The following is a 15,040-nucleotide window of genomic DNA, read 5'->3' as shown; positions in this document are numbered from 1 at the left end:
TTGTTTCGTGAGATGTTAGTGAAATAGTTCTATCCCCTAAACCAGACACTCAGTCTGGTTTACACATGAGTCCAGGCAAACCATTTTTGACGTTGTCTCTTTAAGAACTTCTTCATTGGTTCAGCAAGCTATTCATTAGAATTAGAATTAGTTTTATTGTCATGTTTGTGCAAAGCAATTTGCTGCCTTTTCATTGGCAAGTCTTATTTTTGATGGTGTGAAACAGTGGGTGTGCCATCAGAGTTGCTGTGGCTAATTGCACATTTTCCTAAAGCTAAAGTAATGATAGAGGCTCCAGCATGTTTTTTATAAATCATGTAGGTGACCTTAGAATCCCTACAGTGTGGAAGCAGGGTATTTGGCCTATCAAGTACACACTTCCCCACCAAACAGTATCTCCTACCCCAGAACCCTTCATTTCCCCAAGGCTAATCCACCAGAACCTGCATGTCCCTGGATACTATGTGCAATCTCTTAGATTACTTACAGTGTGGAAACAGGCCCTTCGGCCCAACAAGTCCACACCGACCCGCCGAAGCGCAACCCACCCATACCCCTATATTTACCCCTTACCTAACACTACGGGCAATTTAGCATGGCCAATTCACCTGACCCGCACATCTTTGGAATGTGGGAGGAAACCGGAGCACCCGGAGGAAACCCACGCAGACACTGGGAGAACGTGCAAACTCCACACAGTCAGTCGCCTGAGTCGGGAACTGAACCCAGGTCTCAGGCGCTGTGAGGTAGCAGTGCTAACCACTGTGCCACCGTGCCACCCATCTCCCAACGGGCCAATCCACCAGACCGGCCACATCTTTGGACTGTGGATGGAAACCAGAGCACCCGGAGGGCAATGTGCAAACTCCACACAGACAGTTGCCCAAGGGTGGAATTGAACCCTACTCCCTAGCGTTATGAGGCAGCAGTGCTAACCACTGAGTCACTGTGCCACCCAGGAATCTCTTCCATTTTCACGTTTATCATTGAAAGGTTGACACAATCAACGTGTTTGGCTTCTTCCATCATCAAGCCTTGATGTGAGACTGAATCACAGAGTTCAAGAAGCAAATACCTTACCCACTGTACTACAGTACCTTACCCACTGTACTAGAAGACTGCCATCAAAGGGGCTTAAAGGACATCTAATGTGGCCCTACCAGTCTCAATTCAGGTTTAAGTTTATTCTTTCCATGAAGGCAGTAACGTATAGTGAGATGTTTCACTCTACTACCTAGCTCCCTGGCATTTTTTTATTCATTAACAGGATGAAGGCATCACTGAGGGCATTTATTTCCCAGAGGCCAGTTAAGAGTCAACCACATGACTGTGGGTCTGGAGTTACATGTAGGCCAGACCAGGTAAAGATGGCAGTTTCCTTCCCAGAAGGACATTATGAACCAGATGGGTTTTTCCAACAATCAACAATGGATTCATGGTCAGCATTGCACTCATAATGCCAGATTTTCACTGAAATTCAAATTCCACCATCTGCCATTGCAGAACTCGACCCAGTTCCCAGAATATGACCGGCGTCTCTGGAGAAACAGTCCAGCGATAATACCAGGAAGCCATTCCCTCCCCAGTGCTGGTTATGTGCCAGTCGGGCATGTGCTGTGTTAATAATACAGAGCCATGAATTTGTAGACATTTACAATTCAGAAGGAGAGCATTTGGTTCTTTGTATTTCCTGGTTGGCAAGGAGCTATCCAGCTTTATCCCACTACCTTCCTACACTTGGACCATTGCCTTGCAGATCATGGTTCATTGTATAGACAGCAAGATACTTTTTAAACATGGTGGGGAGTTTTGCCTGAACCACTGTTCTGGGTCATAACCACCCTCTGGGTGAAAACACAACATTATCTTCAGAATTTTAGTGTTGACTAGAATTCAATCCAATTGATAGCACAGAAAAATCCTATCCGTTCCAGCTCACCTCCAATAAGCTCCTTCCACCTCTGTTAATCACACCCCATCTGCTTAATCTCCTATTCCTCTCTCTCTCTCTCTCTCTGTCTCTCTCTCTCTGACTCATTGTCATATCTAGCTCCCTCTGAAGATAGTGATACTGTTCATTTTAATCTCATTGTAATGATTTCACCTCTGAACAAAGAACTTTCACCTGAATTTTTTATTGAACGTATGAGTATCTATCCTTACTCAATATCTTCTAATTCCCAGCACTTCCCTCAAAAATGGGAATGTTGGTACTTTGTACAATGTTATAGTTTAACCATCTGCTGAGTGAGATGAGGTTGTGCTTGAGAAATTGGTTTCAGGTTATTACTGCTGGTCCTGGTAATGATTGACAGATTAATTATTGTGTCTCCGTCTTCCTGTGGTACATGAGCAACCAAATGGGTTTTTTTTTTGATTGGCCTGGAGGTTAATGGGACTGTCCAGATGATGGATGGGGAGCTTTCTCTTGCTAACTCTTTGCAATTGCCATCAGCGAGTCTGGCCGTGAATGACAGCACCCTGCTTAAAGGTGCCCCCACCATGAATATGTTTAGGACTAATGAGGTCTCCCCATCTAATGAGACAGACTGAGGCCATGCTTATGTAGCTAGTGTTCCCTGGAAAAGGTCACCCAGAGGTTCCAGCTAAAACAGCAGCTCCTGCACACTGCCCCATCACATCTGGGGCTAGCTGTAGAAAACTCCCACCTTCACCTCCTGCCATGGATACAAAAACAACAGTAGGCCAGTCAGCCCTTTGAGCCCATTCTGTCATTCAATAAGATCATGACTGATATCGACTTTAGGAACATTGGAATAGGAGTAGGCCATTCAGCCCTTCATCCCTCCTCAGACTATGCCCCATGGTTCTCTAGAATCCCCAATAAGTGAAAATAGTTTATGTATATCTAGCCTGTCTTTTCCCTGTTAATATCTTGAAGACTTCAATCAAACCACCCCACAATCTTCTAAAATCAAACAAAAGCAGGCCTAATTTATATAATCTCTTCTCAGAGCTGAGCTGCTGGAGTCAGGATATTACTCTTGTCAACCTACATTGTCCTGTCTCCAAGGCCAATATATCCTTCCTGAGGTGTGTCGCCCAGATCTGCAGGTACTCACAGGTTTAGCAGCCTTCAAGGTGGAGAAATGCACAGGGCCGGATGAGATATATCTGTTGAGGGAGGCAAGGAAGAAGGTACAGGTATCATAGCAGTCATTTTCAAATCCACTCTGACCATAGGCAAGGTGCCAAAGGACTGAAGGACTGCTAACATTGTCCCATAATTAAATAAAAGGGAGGAAAGGACAGACCAGGAAATTACAGGCCAGTCAGTCTAGCCTAGGAACTTGACGTTCTCAACCCTCTCAACCTCCGCTTCATTGGTGTAGATGGGGGCGTGTTCTCCTCCCTTCTTTCTGAAGTCAGTGATCAGTTCTTTCGTTTTGCCATCGTTGAGAGAGAGGTTGTTCTCATCGCACCATGTCACCAAGCCCTCTATCTCCTTTCTGTATTTTGACTCATCATTGTTTGATATCCATCCTGTCATGGTGGTGTCACCAGCAAACTTGTAGATGGAGTTTGTTCTGAATCTGGCGACACAGTCGTGGGTATATAGGAGTACAGTAGGAGGCTGAGAACGCACCCTTGGTTGGGGGTGCTCCAGTGTTCAGCTATCTGTCTTCACTGATTGCGGTCTGTGGGCTATGAAGCAGAGGATCCAGTTGCACAGGATGAAGCCAAGGTTTGAGCTCAGTCTGAAGGGGATTAATGTTGTTGAAGGCAGAGCTGTAGTCAATAAGCAGAAGTCAGACATAGGTGCCCTTATTGTCCAGGTATTTTAAGGGCTAGGGAAATGACATCCCCTGTGCAGCTGTTACTTCGGTTAGCAAATTACAGGAGATCAAGGCAGGCTAGAAGGCTCCAGTTGATGTGGGTCTTGACCAGCCTCTCTTCTGGAGTTCAGAGCCACTGACCAGTAGTCATTAAGGCATGTTGCGTTCGCTTTCTTGGGTACCGGGATGATGGTGGTCTTGAAGCAGATCGGGCCTTTGACTTGTAGGAAAGAAGAGGTTGAAGATGACCCGCTGCCTTCCTTAGTTGGACTCTCAGGAAGGCCGATCTGACATCTGCAGCGGTGACGGAGGGAACAAGTGCATCTGCGACTGTTGAGGGAGGCGACACCTCACCACTGGCATTCTGCTTAAAACAAGCATAAAAAGCCTTGAGCACATCAGGGAGGGATATATTTTTGTCCCTTGTTCTGCGTCATTTCATGTCCAGTTTTGTTTAGGCCTTCATACCTATGATTGGTTTGAGCCTCTAACCTGGTCCAGTACTGCCTCTTAGCATCTTTGATGGGTTGGCAGAGGTCATACCTGGATTTTCTATACAAGTCGGGGTCATCTGAATTGAATGCTGCCCGCCTGGTCTTTAGGTGGTGATAGATTTCCCGGTTCATCCAAGATTTCTGGTTCGGGAACGCTCGAGTAGACTTCTTTGGCATGCAGTCCTGCACATATTTGCTAATGGCACTGCGTTTCCTGATTCACCAACCAGAGGAAACATCCTATTTATATCCAACCAGTCACATCATGTAAGAGTTTTGAAAGTTTTAATGAAGTCAACCCTCTCCCTCCTTATGGCATGTACATTCCTTCTTAGATAAAGAAATCAAAATTGTACAAAATACTCCAAGTGCTATTGAACAAAGGTTCTATACAACTGCAGCAAGACATCTTTACTCCAGTACTCAGCACCCCTTGCAATAAAGGCAAACTTACTGTTTACTTTGAGCTGGAAGAGGCAATGTGAATCAAATGCTGTAACTAAAGATCAATGAAAACCTGGGGATGGTGCATACTGATCTTTCAGAGTGGGCACAAGTTAGAGAGGTGGTTCTAGAGCAGAGCTGATTGTGAGTGCGGGAATGGGGAGGGGGAGGAGGGAACCTGATAGAGGTGTATTAGATTATGAGGGGTGAATAGAAAGCTATTGTTCCCATTTGTTGATGAATCAATAACGAGGGGGTATAAATTTAAAAGCAGGAGGTTTGCAGGGAACTTGAGAAAAGTATTTTTCACCCAGAGGGTGGTGTGGGCCTGGAATGTTCTGTCTGGGAGGGTACTGGAGGTGGAAAACCTCACCAACTTTAAAATTACTTGGATGAACACTTGAAATGTCATAACATTGAAAGTTTTGGGCCAAGTCCTAGCAAGTGCAGCCAGTGTAGGTTTAGTGTAGTTCTGACAGTCCAGGCACAATGAGGCAAAGGACCTGTTCTGTACTGTATAATTCTATGATTCTATAAAATAAAAAGCATATGGAAAGCTTAGGTTTATTAATAGTGAGATAGGGTACAAAAGCAAGGAGGGTATGCCCAGAACATAAAATGTGGAGATGCTGCTGTTGGACTGGGGTGGACAAAGTCACACAACACCAGGTTTATTTGAAATCACAAGCTTTCAGAGCGCTGCTCCTTCACCAGGTGAAGAAAGGGAAAAGAGCACACATACACATTTGTAGAATTTGTACATACACAGAGTTTGTAGGCAGAGAGATCAAGAGCAGAGAGATCATGCAACTGGTGATTGATGTGTTGATTAATAAATCTTTGTAGGTGACCAAGAGAGTTAGATGCCATGAGTAAAGTGTGAATCCTCTTGCAAGGATGCCTGCCTTGAAGAAGTTTTCCTCCTCTCTCTACAAGAATCTCAAGGAGTCCCCCTCCCACTGCAACTCCCAGGTACTCTATGCTACTCTCTCCCCACCCCCACCCTCCCCTAGATTATCTCTCCACGCTTCAGTCTCTCTGCCTTTATTCCTGATGAAGGGCTTTTGCCCGAAACGTTGATTTCGCTGCGTTTTGGATGCTGCCTGAACTGCTGTGCTCTTCCAGCACCACTGATCCAGAATCTGGTTTCCAGCATCTGCAGTCATTGTTTTTACCATGAGTAAAGTGTCAACAGCTGAATAGCAAGGCCTATAATCCAATTAAATGAGGCAGAGAGATAATTACATAATTACAAAAAATTAAAAATAAGGTGGTGCTGGAGACAAGCTAAATGATTGGAATAATGTGATAGGGAGAAGAGTCACGTGCTAAGGGCCTAACCAAAGTAATACATAATCCAAAACTGTGCAAACTAATTATGGTTGAGAATTCATAACAATTATGATTGTGTTAAAAAGAACATAAAAAAAGAGTAGGAATGGTTAATTGTCTCTCTGACCCGACTGCAACTATTGAGTATCCTAAAACCCATTGATCTTTGTCTTCATATATATCCACAGGTTTCTGGGGCAGTTCATTCTGTGATGATGATGTCACTTTATTTTTTATTTTGTTTGAGGGCAGGTTGTAAGGCAGAGGTGTGGAGCCGTCTCTGAGAAAGTAACAATTTGTGAGGCCATGGGTTTTCTTAAAAGTCAGTGGAAGCTGCTGGAACGGTGGTTCAGTGGTTAGCACATCCCAGCCTTGGGTGACTGTCTGTGTGGAGTTTGCAGATTCTCTCCGTGTCTGTGTGGGTTTCCTCCGGGTGCTCCGGTTTCCTCCTACAATCCAAAGATGTATAGTTTAGGTGAATTGACCATGCTAAATTGCCCACAATATCCAGGGATTTGTGTAGGCTAGGTGCATTAGTCAGGGATAAATGAAGAGTGATAGGGGAATGGGTCCGAATGGGTCTTCCGAGAGTCAGTGTGGACTTGCAGGGCCCAAGGGCCTGTTTCCACACTGTAGGGATTCTATGATTCAGCCTGGGTTGGGGCCAACCCTCACAGGCTGGGCTTTTTAGTTTTGGTTTTAGTTTTAAGCAGACCCGTTTTGACAAGTTGTGACACAGCAGCTCTGTGCACAGAGGAACATACTAAAGTAACCAAAGTGTACAATATAGACTTTGTTTAAGACAACAAAGCATACTTCCGTGGTTAAAACAAAAAGCATTATTTGGTCAGAGTGATTTGTTTCCAAGGTGATATTTCTTGTAAATATTGAGAAAGCAGACAGTGTTCCAATGTAAAGGACCAAATATGATAGGTGCAGCAATACATATCTTCTTTTCACTTGTATTGGCAGCTAACTGGTCCAACCTAGATACCAAGACTAATGTTGCTTAACATCCTAATAGCAGCCACCTTTAGGTATAAGGGGATATAGCCAGTGTTAAAGCAGAGGAATTGTGAGGGAAGAAGCCATGTCCCTTTTTATTGATTGGTTATTTAAATGACGTGCCACTTCTTAAGATGCACAGGGGCAGGGCATTATTAAGTAGAGCACTTAAAGAGAGAGCCAGAGGGTGGGTGGGTGAGGAGAAAGCAAACATCCATGATACTGTAATTTGTAAATTAAGCAATCATCAAGAAACCTATTCGTACTTAGATTCACACTTCAACCATTGCCTTGGGATTGGGGTAACTTGATTGCTGCACATTTCTGGCACAAAATAGACTTTTGACCGGTCTTCCGTGTGGGACCTTGTCATTATATCTTACTAAAATCCATGTAGACAACATCCACTGCACCACCCTCATCGACCCTCCTTGCCACTTCCCCAAAGATTTCAATCAAATGTGTAAGGGATGACCTCCCTTAACAAAGCCATGCTGGCTATCCCTGACTGGTCCATGCCTTTCCAAGTGATTCTGAGGGAGAGAATGGAGAGAATGTTTCCTTGATTGAAGAATCTAGACCAATCAGGTTGCCCACTTAAAACAGAGATGAAGCAAAACCTTTCCTCTCAGAAGGTTGTGAATCTTTGGAACATTCTTCCTGAATAGCAGAGCTCTTGAATATTTTTAAGGTGGAGGTAGATTGATCCTTGTTAAGCAGTGGGTAAGGTTTATCCAGGGTCAGCAGGAATGCACTTTACTGGTATTGAATGGTACAGAAGGGTTGAGAGGCCGAATGGCCCACTGCTGTTCCTTGTTTGTCTGACTATCACTGTTCCTTTAATGTCACTTGGGTCAAAGTCACAGAGTCATAGAGTCATGCAACATGAAAACAGACCTTTCTATATAAACACCACACTGTGTGTGTAAAAATTGCCTCTCAGGTCCCTTTTATATCTTTCCCCATGCCCTTAAGTTTTGAAGTCCTCCACCCTGGGAAAGACCTTGGCTATCCACCTTATTCATGCCCCTCTTTAAGGTCACCCCTCAAGCTCCAGCGGAAAAAAAGTCCCATCCTCTCCAGTCTCCACCTGTACCTCAAACCCTTGAGTCCCAGTAATATCCTGGTAAATCTTTTCTGCACCCTTCCCAATTTAATAATATCCCTGTAGCTGGAACTTCCTCCTTAGTGTCACAGTAGGGCCAACTGGTTCAGGAAGGCAGCACTTGCCCACCTTGTCAAGGGCACCTCGGAATGGGTAATAAGTGCTGGCCCAGCCAGTGATGCCCAGATCCTATGAACAATGAAAGAAGTGGATGTCCAAATTTCTGTTTCTTCTTTAAAACAGAATTCAAACTCCTTCATTTTAATGCAGAAACAAACCAGCTCGGGCCCTGAAAATAACATCAGTCTATCTGCAAGCAATACAATAAACCAGAGTTGAAATGAAGTAGCTTTAATGTCTCAACATTTATCCACAAGTGTCTCTTCTTTTTCGGTACACATGAAATCCAGGAGCAAATCATTTGCAATTCAATTGATCTTATACTCAATGGTAGCACTCAGAAATATTCACTATTCTACTCTCGCAGATTTTGAATAAATGTTCATGGGAGCATTTCAACTAGAGACTCTTGTCTCAATTTGTTTGACTGTCCGTCTGAGTGAAGTGCTGGAGAGGGAGATCTTCTCGAGTGATGTTACTAACTCTCCAGACTGGGTATGGTTAGTCCCCTTGTGAACAGTTCCATTTTAGTAATTGGAATGGAATTGAAGTGTTACAGACACTATCGTTCAAAGGCATTCTGAATGTGAACGTGGATTGCCCGGTACAGGAAGATAGTGCTATTACTTTGTTAGATATCAGGGGTGTAGTGGAGTCCATAACCTGCAATTAGCTTCCTTTAAACTGCTATCGGAGTTTAGTACTAACGGTAATCCCGCACCAACTTGAGGGGATTTGAAAGTCTCAAATGTACACAAATTAATTGAACACTACTTCTGTTTGCTCTTGATTCACTGCACCTCATTGAGGCGGGAGCCAGACTGTGAGTACAGCCTTTGACAAACAGAATACTGACAGCTTTGACAGTGACTAATGGGGTCTGGCTTTACTTTTACGCCCAATGTAAAATGATAAGGGGCCTGGATACAGTCAAAGAGACACGGAGAACTACAGCACAGAATAAGGCCCTTCGACCCATCGTGTCTGTGCTGGTCATAAACATCTAATTCTTCTAATCCCACTTTCCAGCACCGAGCCCTTGGCCTTGTGTGTTAAGTGCATTGCCACATACTTCTTCAGTGTGATGAGGGTTTCTGCCTCTCCCACCCTTACAGGCTGTGAGTCCCAGAGTGCCACCACCCTCTGGGTGAAAGCATTTATTCCTCAAATCCCCTCGAAACTTTGTGACCCCCCCCCCAGGAAGCCCAGTAGCTGGATAGGGATCATCGAGCTCATTGGAATTAGACACCCACCAATAATCTTCTCATACATTAATGGAACCAGTTCAATAGCCTCTCTTGAACTTACAACAACTGAACCATTTTGTAATAATACAAATAAACCTACTTTTGTTTCTCATTGCTCCCCACTGCAGCCAGTTCAGTCACAAGTTAACCTTCAAGTCTAATGATATTTCCCTGGGGGCCCCCAGGACTGCAGTTACAGTTCACTCACAATACACTCTCTTGTAGCAGACTTCGACTGTCCGCGGTTATTGGGGTGTTGGTGAGGGCTGGCGTTGGTAAGGTTGGCGGGTGTCCTTGTACTGCCCCGGTTCCTAGCAAGAGTGCTGGCATTCTTGCCAGGGAGGGCCTGCCCCCGATAGAGCTGGGCCCGGTACTGGCAGAGGCCCACCTTGCTCAGCAAGACGAAGATGTCTCGGCGGAAAGCCTTGGTGAAGATGACGTAGAGGAAAGGGTTGGCGCAGGAATTGAGTGGGTAGAAGAGGACCAGCAGAATCTTGGAGTTGGTCACGGTGATCAGCGGCTTGTTCAAGATGGCGGACAGCGCATAGAAAGAAATGGGGGCCATGCAGGTGAAGTCAGTGAAGATGAGGATTGCCATGCGTTTGGCCATTTTTGTGTCTTTGCTGCCAGACTTGTAATGCGGGTTCTTTACCGTGATGTAAATCTTGACATAGCAGGCGCAGATGATGACAAATGCCAAGATGTTGACCAACAGTACCAAGACGAGGTAGCCCTGAGCCAACTGGGACTCTGTGTCCATTGGCAGGCAGATGCTAACCTTAATGTAGCTGCTGACTCCTAAAATGGGCAGAAGTGCCAAGGTGATGCAGATTACCCAGCCGCCCACCATGATCATGGTGGCATGCCGTAGTCGCATCTTCCTGTCCAAACGCATGGCGAAGTTGATGGCGTACCAGCGCTCCAGTGTGATCACCGTCAGCGTATAGACTGAGAACTCACTGGCAAAGACCGTGAAGAATCCAGCGGTTTTACACCCGGGCCCAGTCTGCCAGTCGATGGCGTGATTGTAATACTCACTCCTGGTGTAGAGGTCGACGGAGGCGATCAGCAGCAAGTAAACGCCCATGCAGAAATCAGCCACAGCCAGATTGCACATCAGAAAACGAGGGACCGTCAGCTTGTAGTGACTCGTCAGCAGAACCAAGAGCACAAAGGTGTTGCCGAGAATGGCCAACAGGTTAACGAACCACACTATGATTCTCAAAGAGTCGTAGCCCATGATGTCCTCGCAAGGGTTAAATTCATCTGGCTCAGGTTTGCAGACAATCTCCTCATTGCCTCCGCACACCATGTAGTCATAATGACTGTCGAAAGCTTGCACGTGGTCCTCTTGAGGGTTCTTCAGCTCTTGGCCAAACCCAACATCTCCATCTCCTTGTTCCTCGAAGAACACGTAATAGTGAGAGTTACTATGGAAATCGCGGAGCTGGGAAGCCTGGCTAGAGGAGTGAGCTGCGTTGTTATCCTCAGCGTAATCGCGGTGTAAGAGCTCACTGTGTAAACTGAAGGATCGTCTCTGCCGGAAACCATGACTTGTGCTATGGTTGCACATTATTGACTCTAAAAGCCTGTACGGCAAACTGGAGAGCAAAAAAAAAGACATTGCAGAATATGTGGATCATAATTATTGAAGTAAATCTGACAAGTGCTTCAGTATCACTGTGCAGCTGAATTCAGGACTCAGAGTACAGTCTTCTACTCTAACTCTTACTATCTGAACAGCAAAACCCAATTTTTTAACAGAATCCATAGTGTGGAAGCAGGCCATTCAGTCCATCGAGTCCATACCAACCCTCAAAAGAGCATCCCACCCAGACCAATGCCCCTCCTCCCCACACTGTATCTCCCATGGCTAACCCACCTAGCCTGCACACTGTGGGCAATTTGCCAAGGTCAATCCACCTAACCTGTATGTCTTTGGACTGAGGTACAAGCACCCGGAGGAAAACCACACAGACATGGGGAGAATGTGCAAACAACACACTGACAGCTACCCGAGGCTGGAATGGAACCTGTATCCCAGATGCTGTCAGGCAGCAGTGCTGACCTCTCAGGTTTACATGTTGCCTGCGATCAATTTTAAATTTCTTATCCTTTTTTCTCAAATCCTTCCATTGCCTCAGCCCTCTCTCCTTCTGTAACCTCCTGCATTCTTACAACCCTCTGTGTTATCTGCATTTCTCCAAACCTGACTTCTTCCCCCAATACCAACCCTCCCACCCCACCCAACCCTTACTGATTCTAATCTCTGTTCCCCTGATGGTCACATCCACACTTTATCTCAGCCAGTGTGTTGGGCCCAACCAGGTTTCCAGGATCCAGGAGTTTCCTGAGCATTGGAAAGGGCATTGAGAAAATTTCAAGTAGTTTCAAAATTGTTAAGTTTTGAGAATTTCCATTCAGAGAAAAATAGCCTTTATTCATTCTACGGCATTTTAGGTTCACAATGTGAGAGTGGCGAGAAAGGACAAGTTTAGATTCCCTACAGTGTGGAAACAGGCCCTTTGGCCCAACAAGTCCACACCGACCTTCCAAAGAGTAACCCACCCAGACCCATTTCCCTCTGACTAATGCACCTAACACCATGGGCAATTTAGCATGGCCAATCCACCTGACCTGCACGTCTTTGGACTGTGGGAGGAAACCGGAGCACCCAGAGGAAAAGCAGGCAGACATGGGTAGAATGTGCAAACTCCACACAGTCAGTTGCCTGAGGCTGGAATTGAACTTGAGTTCCTGGTGCTGTGAGGCAGCAGTGCCAATCACTGAGCCACTGTAGTTCACAATGTATTGTAAGTTCTTTCAATAAAAAAGGTTGAAATCCAATGTTTGATGAGATTCAACTCCCCCCTCATCCCCTCTACATATCCCAGTTTCTTTTAAGACACTTCTTAAAACCCTCCACTTGATCTAAACATGATTTTCTTCACCTGATGTACATCTCCTTACTTAGCCCAGGGTCAAGTTTTGTCGGGTAATAGTATCTGTGCAGCACCTTTGGGATGGTTTTGATAGACTCAGTTCCACAGTAGTGACTACTTTACAGGGAAGTACTTCTTCATTATCTATTCCCCTTCCCTCCCCACCCCAGTCTCTTAAAGTCAGCAACGTCCTCATTATTAAACCTGGACTCAGCGGTCACACAGAGACATTTTGTTTACTACCTTGTCGCCAGGTGGGTTTCAGCATCTGGAGTCATGGTCCCAGGGAAATACCATTTTGAGGTGGGCACTAGTCACTAACTCACCCTTTGTTCTTCTTCCAGTTCTTAAAAGCGCAGCAGTGACTCGGGTACGTGAGGTCTGCTCTGGTGAGGTGAAGGAAAGTCTTCAGAGGAGGCAGCCTCTTCAATGTCCATGTATTCTTTGCCATTAGTTCCTTCAGTTGGTCCAGCCCCTTGCTTGGGAGGGAGTGGACACTGGACTGAGAAACATCACTATGAGAAGGAGAGGCCATTATTAACTCATGGACTGGCCACTCTCAAGCTGAAATCAAACCTTTCGATAAATATAGAGTGGGAGAGTGAGCAATAGACCATGGAGTGTTGAACCTGTGTTTGATGACCATTCCTCCTGTGCCCCTCCCCCTCCAGTTCCACTCTAGGTAAATACCTCATCTCTGACCCCACCCCAATACACAACTGGGACAGGGGTACTTCCACAAAGTAGGCAGGATACTGACTACATACAGAGCATAGTGGGGATTCTGCACAAGGGGCTAAATGGGAGCAGCTGGGGTAGGGATGGGGTTGGAATTGCCCCTCTCCCCTGAATGAATGAAGAAACAAACACTGGCCCTGCCCCTTTTCACCCGTGAACAGGGAAATGTCACCAAATCCTGTGGAAACAGAATGTAACAGGACACTACCTCAAGTGCCATTCCCACCCTGCTCCTCGTGTCCCTAAAAACCACCCCTAGTCATTTCTGTTCACCTGTGGGGTAAATTGGATGATCTTTGAGTTAACTCCCTTCCAGTCCCAATCTCTACAGGACCAAAAAGCACTGTCAGGATATCCAGCAAGAACAGTGTTGTCACGAGGGAAACATTTTCATTGGGACATTTGAAAAAAACAGAAATGATCAAGTGATAATCCAATCAATGCAGATGTTGGAGAACCCACTGGAGTCCCTGATTTCTCCTGCAATCGGCCCTACCTCCTACATACAACGTGTTCCCGCCTCTCCACAATGAGCCACCTAGAAACAAACACACACATACACACACATACTCACACACACATACCCACACACACATACACACACACTCACACATACTCACACACACACATTCACACACACACACATACTCACACACACATACTCTCACGCACATACCCACGCACATATACATACTCACACTCACACACACACACACACGATGTTCCTCCCCTCCCACACACTGTGTTCTCCCAACTCCACAATAAGCTCACCCTCCCCACACCCAGTTTGCCCCTAATATATCAGCACCCGCCATCCCAATGATTTAAAATACTGCACGTCCCAACAGGCACTGTTTGGCCATCTCTTTGTGATGCTTGTCTTCGCTTTATTAATGCAGGTCTTCCAGGAATTCTCCTGAGACTAAATCAATCCTCAACTGGCCTTCTAATAGTAATTACGTACAGCAGAGTGGGTCCATCCAAGACTCCTGTAAAGACATCGTCGTTGAAGGATGACAAGAGCTTGTTCTTGTGCAGGTAACTGTTAAAAAGAAAATAAACAACAGGATTCAAGTTGCTCTTGATTCTGTCGGTGTTAAAACCCGAGACTCTGTTAGAAACACACAACACACTTGAGACTGCAAAACGAGTTTGAGGATTTGATGTTAAATGTTTGCAAATGTCCAGGTTTCAAGTCTCCAGGACATTAACCAGTAAGTGCCTGCTCTGAGCAACAGTCAGCTGAAGAGGGAGGCATTTGAGAAAAATTATTTACCATCTTCTTGAAACATTTTTATATACGTACAATATATGTACAATATGGTACAAAATAACTGGCAATTTTTATGACTTTAGGAGTCATACAGCACAGAAACCAACCAGGTAAAAACAAGGACTGCAGATGGTGGAAACCAGATTCTAGATTAGAGTGGTGCTGGAAAAGCACAGCAGGTCAGGCAGCATCCGAGGAGCAGGAAAATCAACGTTTCAGGCAAAAGCCCTTCATCTTTGATCCAACCAGTCCATGCTGATCATGTTCCCACACTAAACTAGTCCCACCTTCCTGCGTTTGGCCCATACCCCTCCAAACCTTTCCTCATCCTGAACTTTTCCGAAGGTCTTTTAAACGTTGTCACTTGCATCCACTACTTCCTCCAGCAGTTCATTCCACACACAAACTACTCTCTATGTAAAAACATTGTCCCTCATGTCTTTTGTAAATCTTTCTCTTCTAACTTTCAAAATATGCCCCCTCAATTTTGAACCCCCCCCCCCCCCCCCCCCCCCCCCACCACCTCAGTGAAAAGACCTTTGC

General features: G+C 45.4%; 1 protein-coding gene across 1 annotated transcript in view; it reads right to left on the bottom strand.

Moving 5' to 3' along the window:
- Positions 1-3,865: 3,865 nt before the first annotated feature.
- Positions 3,866-15,040, bottom strand: part of tshr (thyroid stimulating hormone receptor) — a 78,958-nt gene continuing 67,783 nt past the window's right edge. The window contains exons 8-13 of the mRNA XM_060829005.1: positions 14,189-14,266; positions 12,813-13,001; positions 9,753-11,133; positions 8,299-8,366; positions 4,341-4,505; positions 3,866-4,091 (exon numbers count right to left, since the gene is read on the bottom strand). Coding sequence (XP_060684988.1) covers positions 3,866-4,091; positions 4,341-4,505; positions 8,299-8,366; positions 9,753-11,133; positions 12,813-13,001; positions 14,189-14,266 — 2,107 coding nt within the window. The remainder of the gene's footprint in view (positions 4,092-4,340; positions 4,506-8,298; positions 8,367-9,752; positions 11,134-12,812; positions 13,002-14,188; positions 14,267-15,040) is intronic.

This window comes from Hemiscyllium ocellatum, chromosome 8 (genome assembly GCF_020745735.1).
Source record: "Hemiscyllium ocellatum isolate sHemOce1 chromosome 8, sHemOce1.pat.X.cur, whole genome shotgun sequence".
NCBI lineage: Eukaryota > Metazoa > Chordata > Chondrichthyes > Orectolobiformes > Hemiscylliidae > Hemiscyllium > Hemiscyllium ocellatum.
This window is presented reverse-complemented; position numbering and strand designations above follow the sequence as displayed.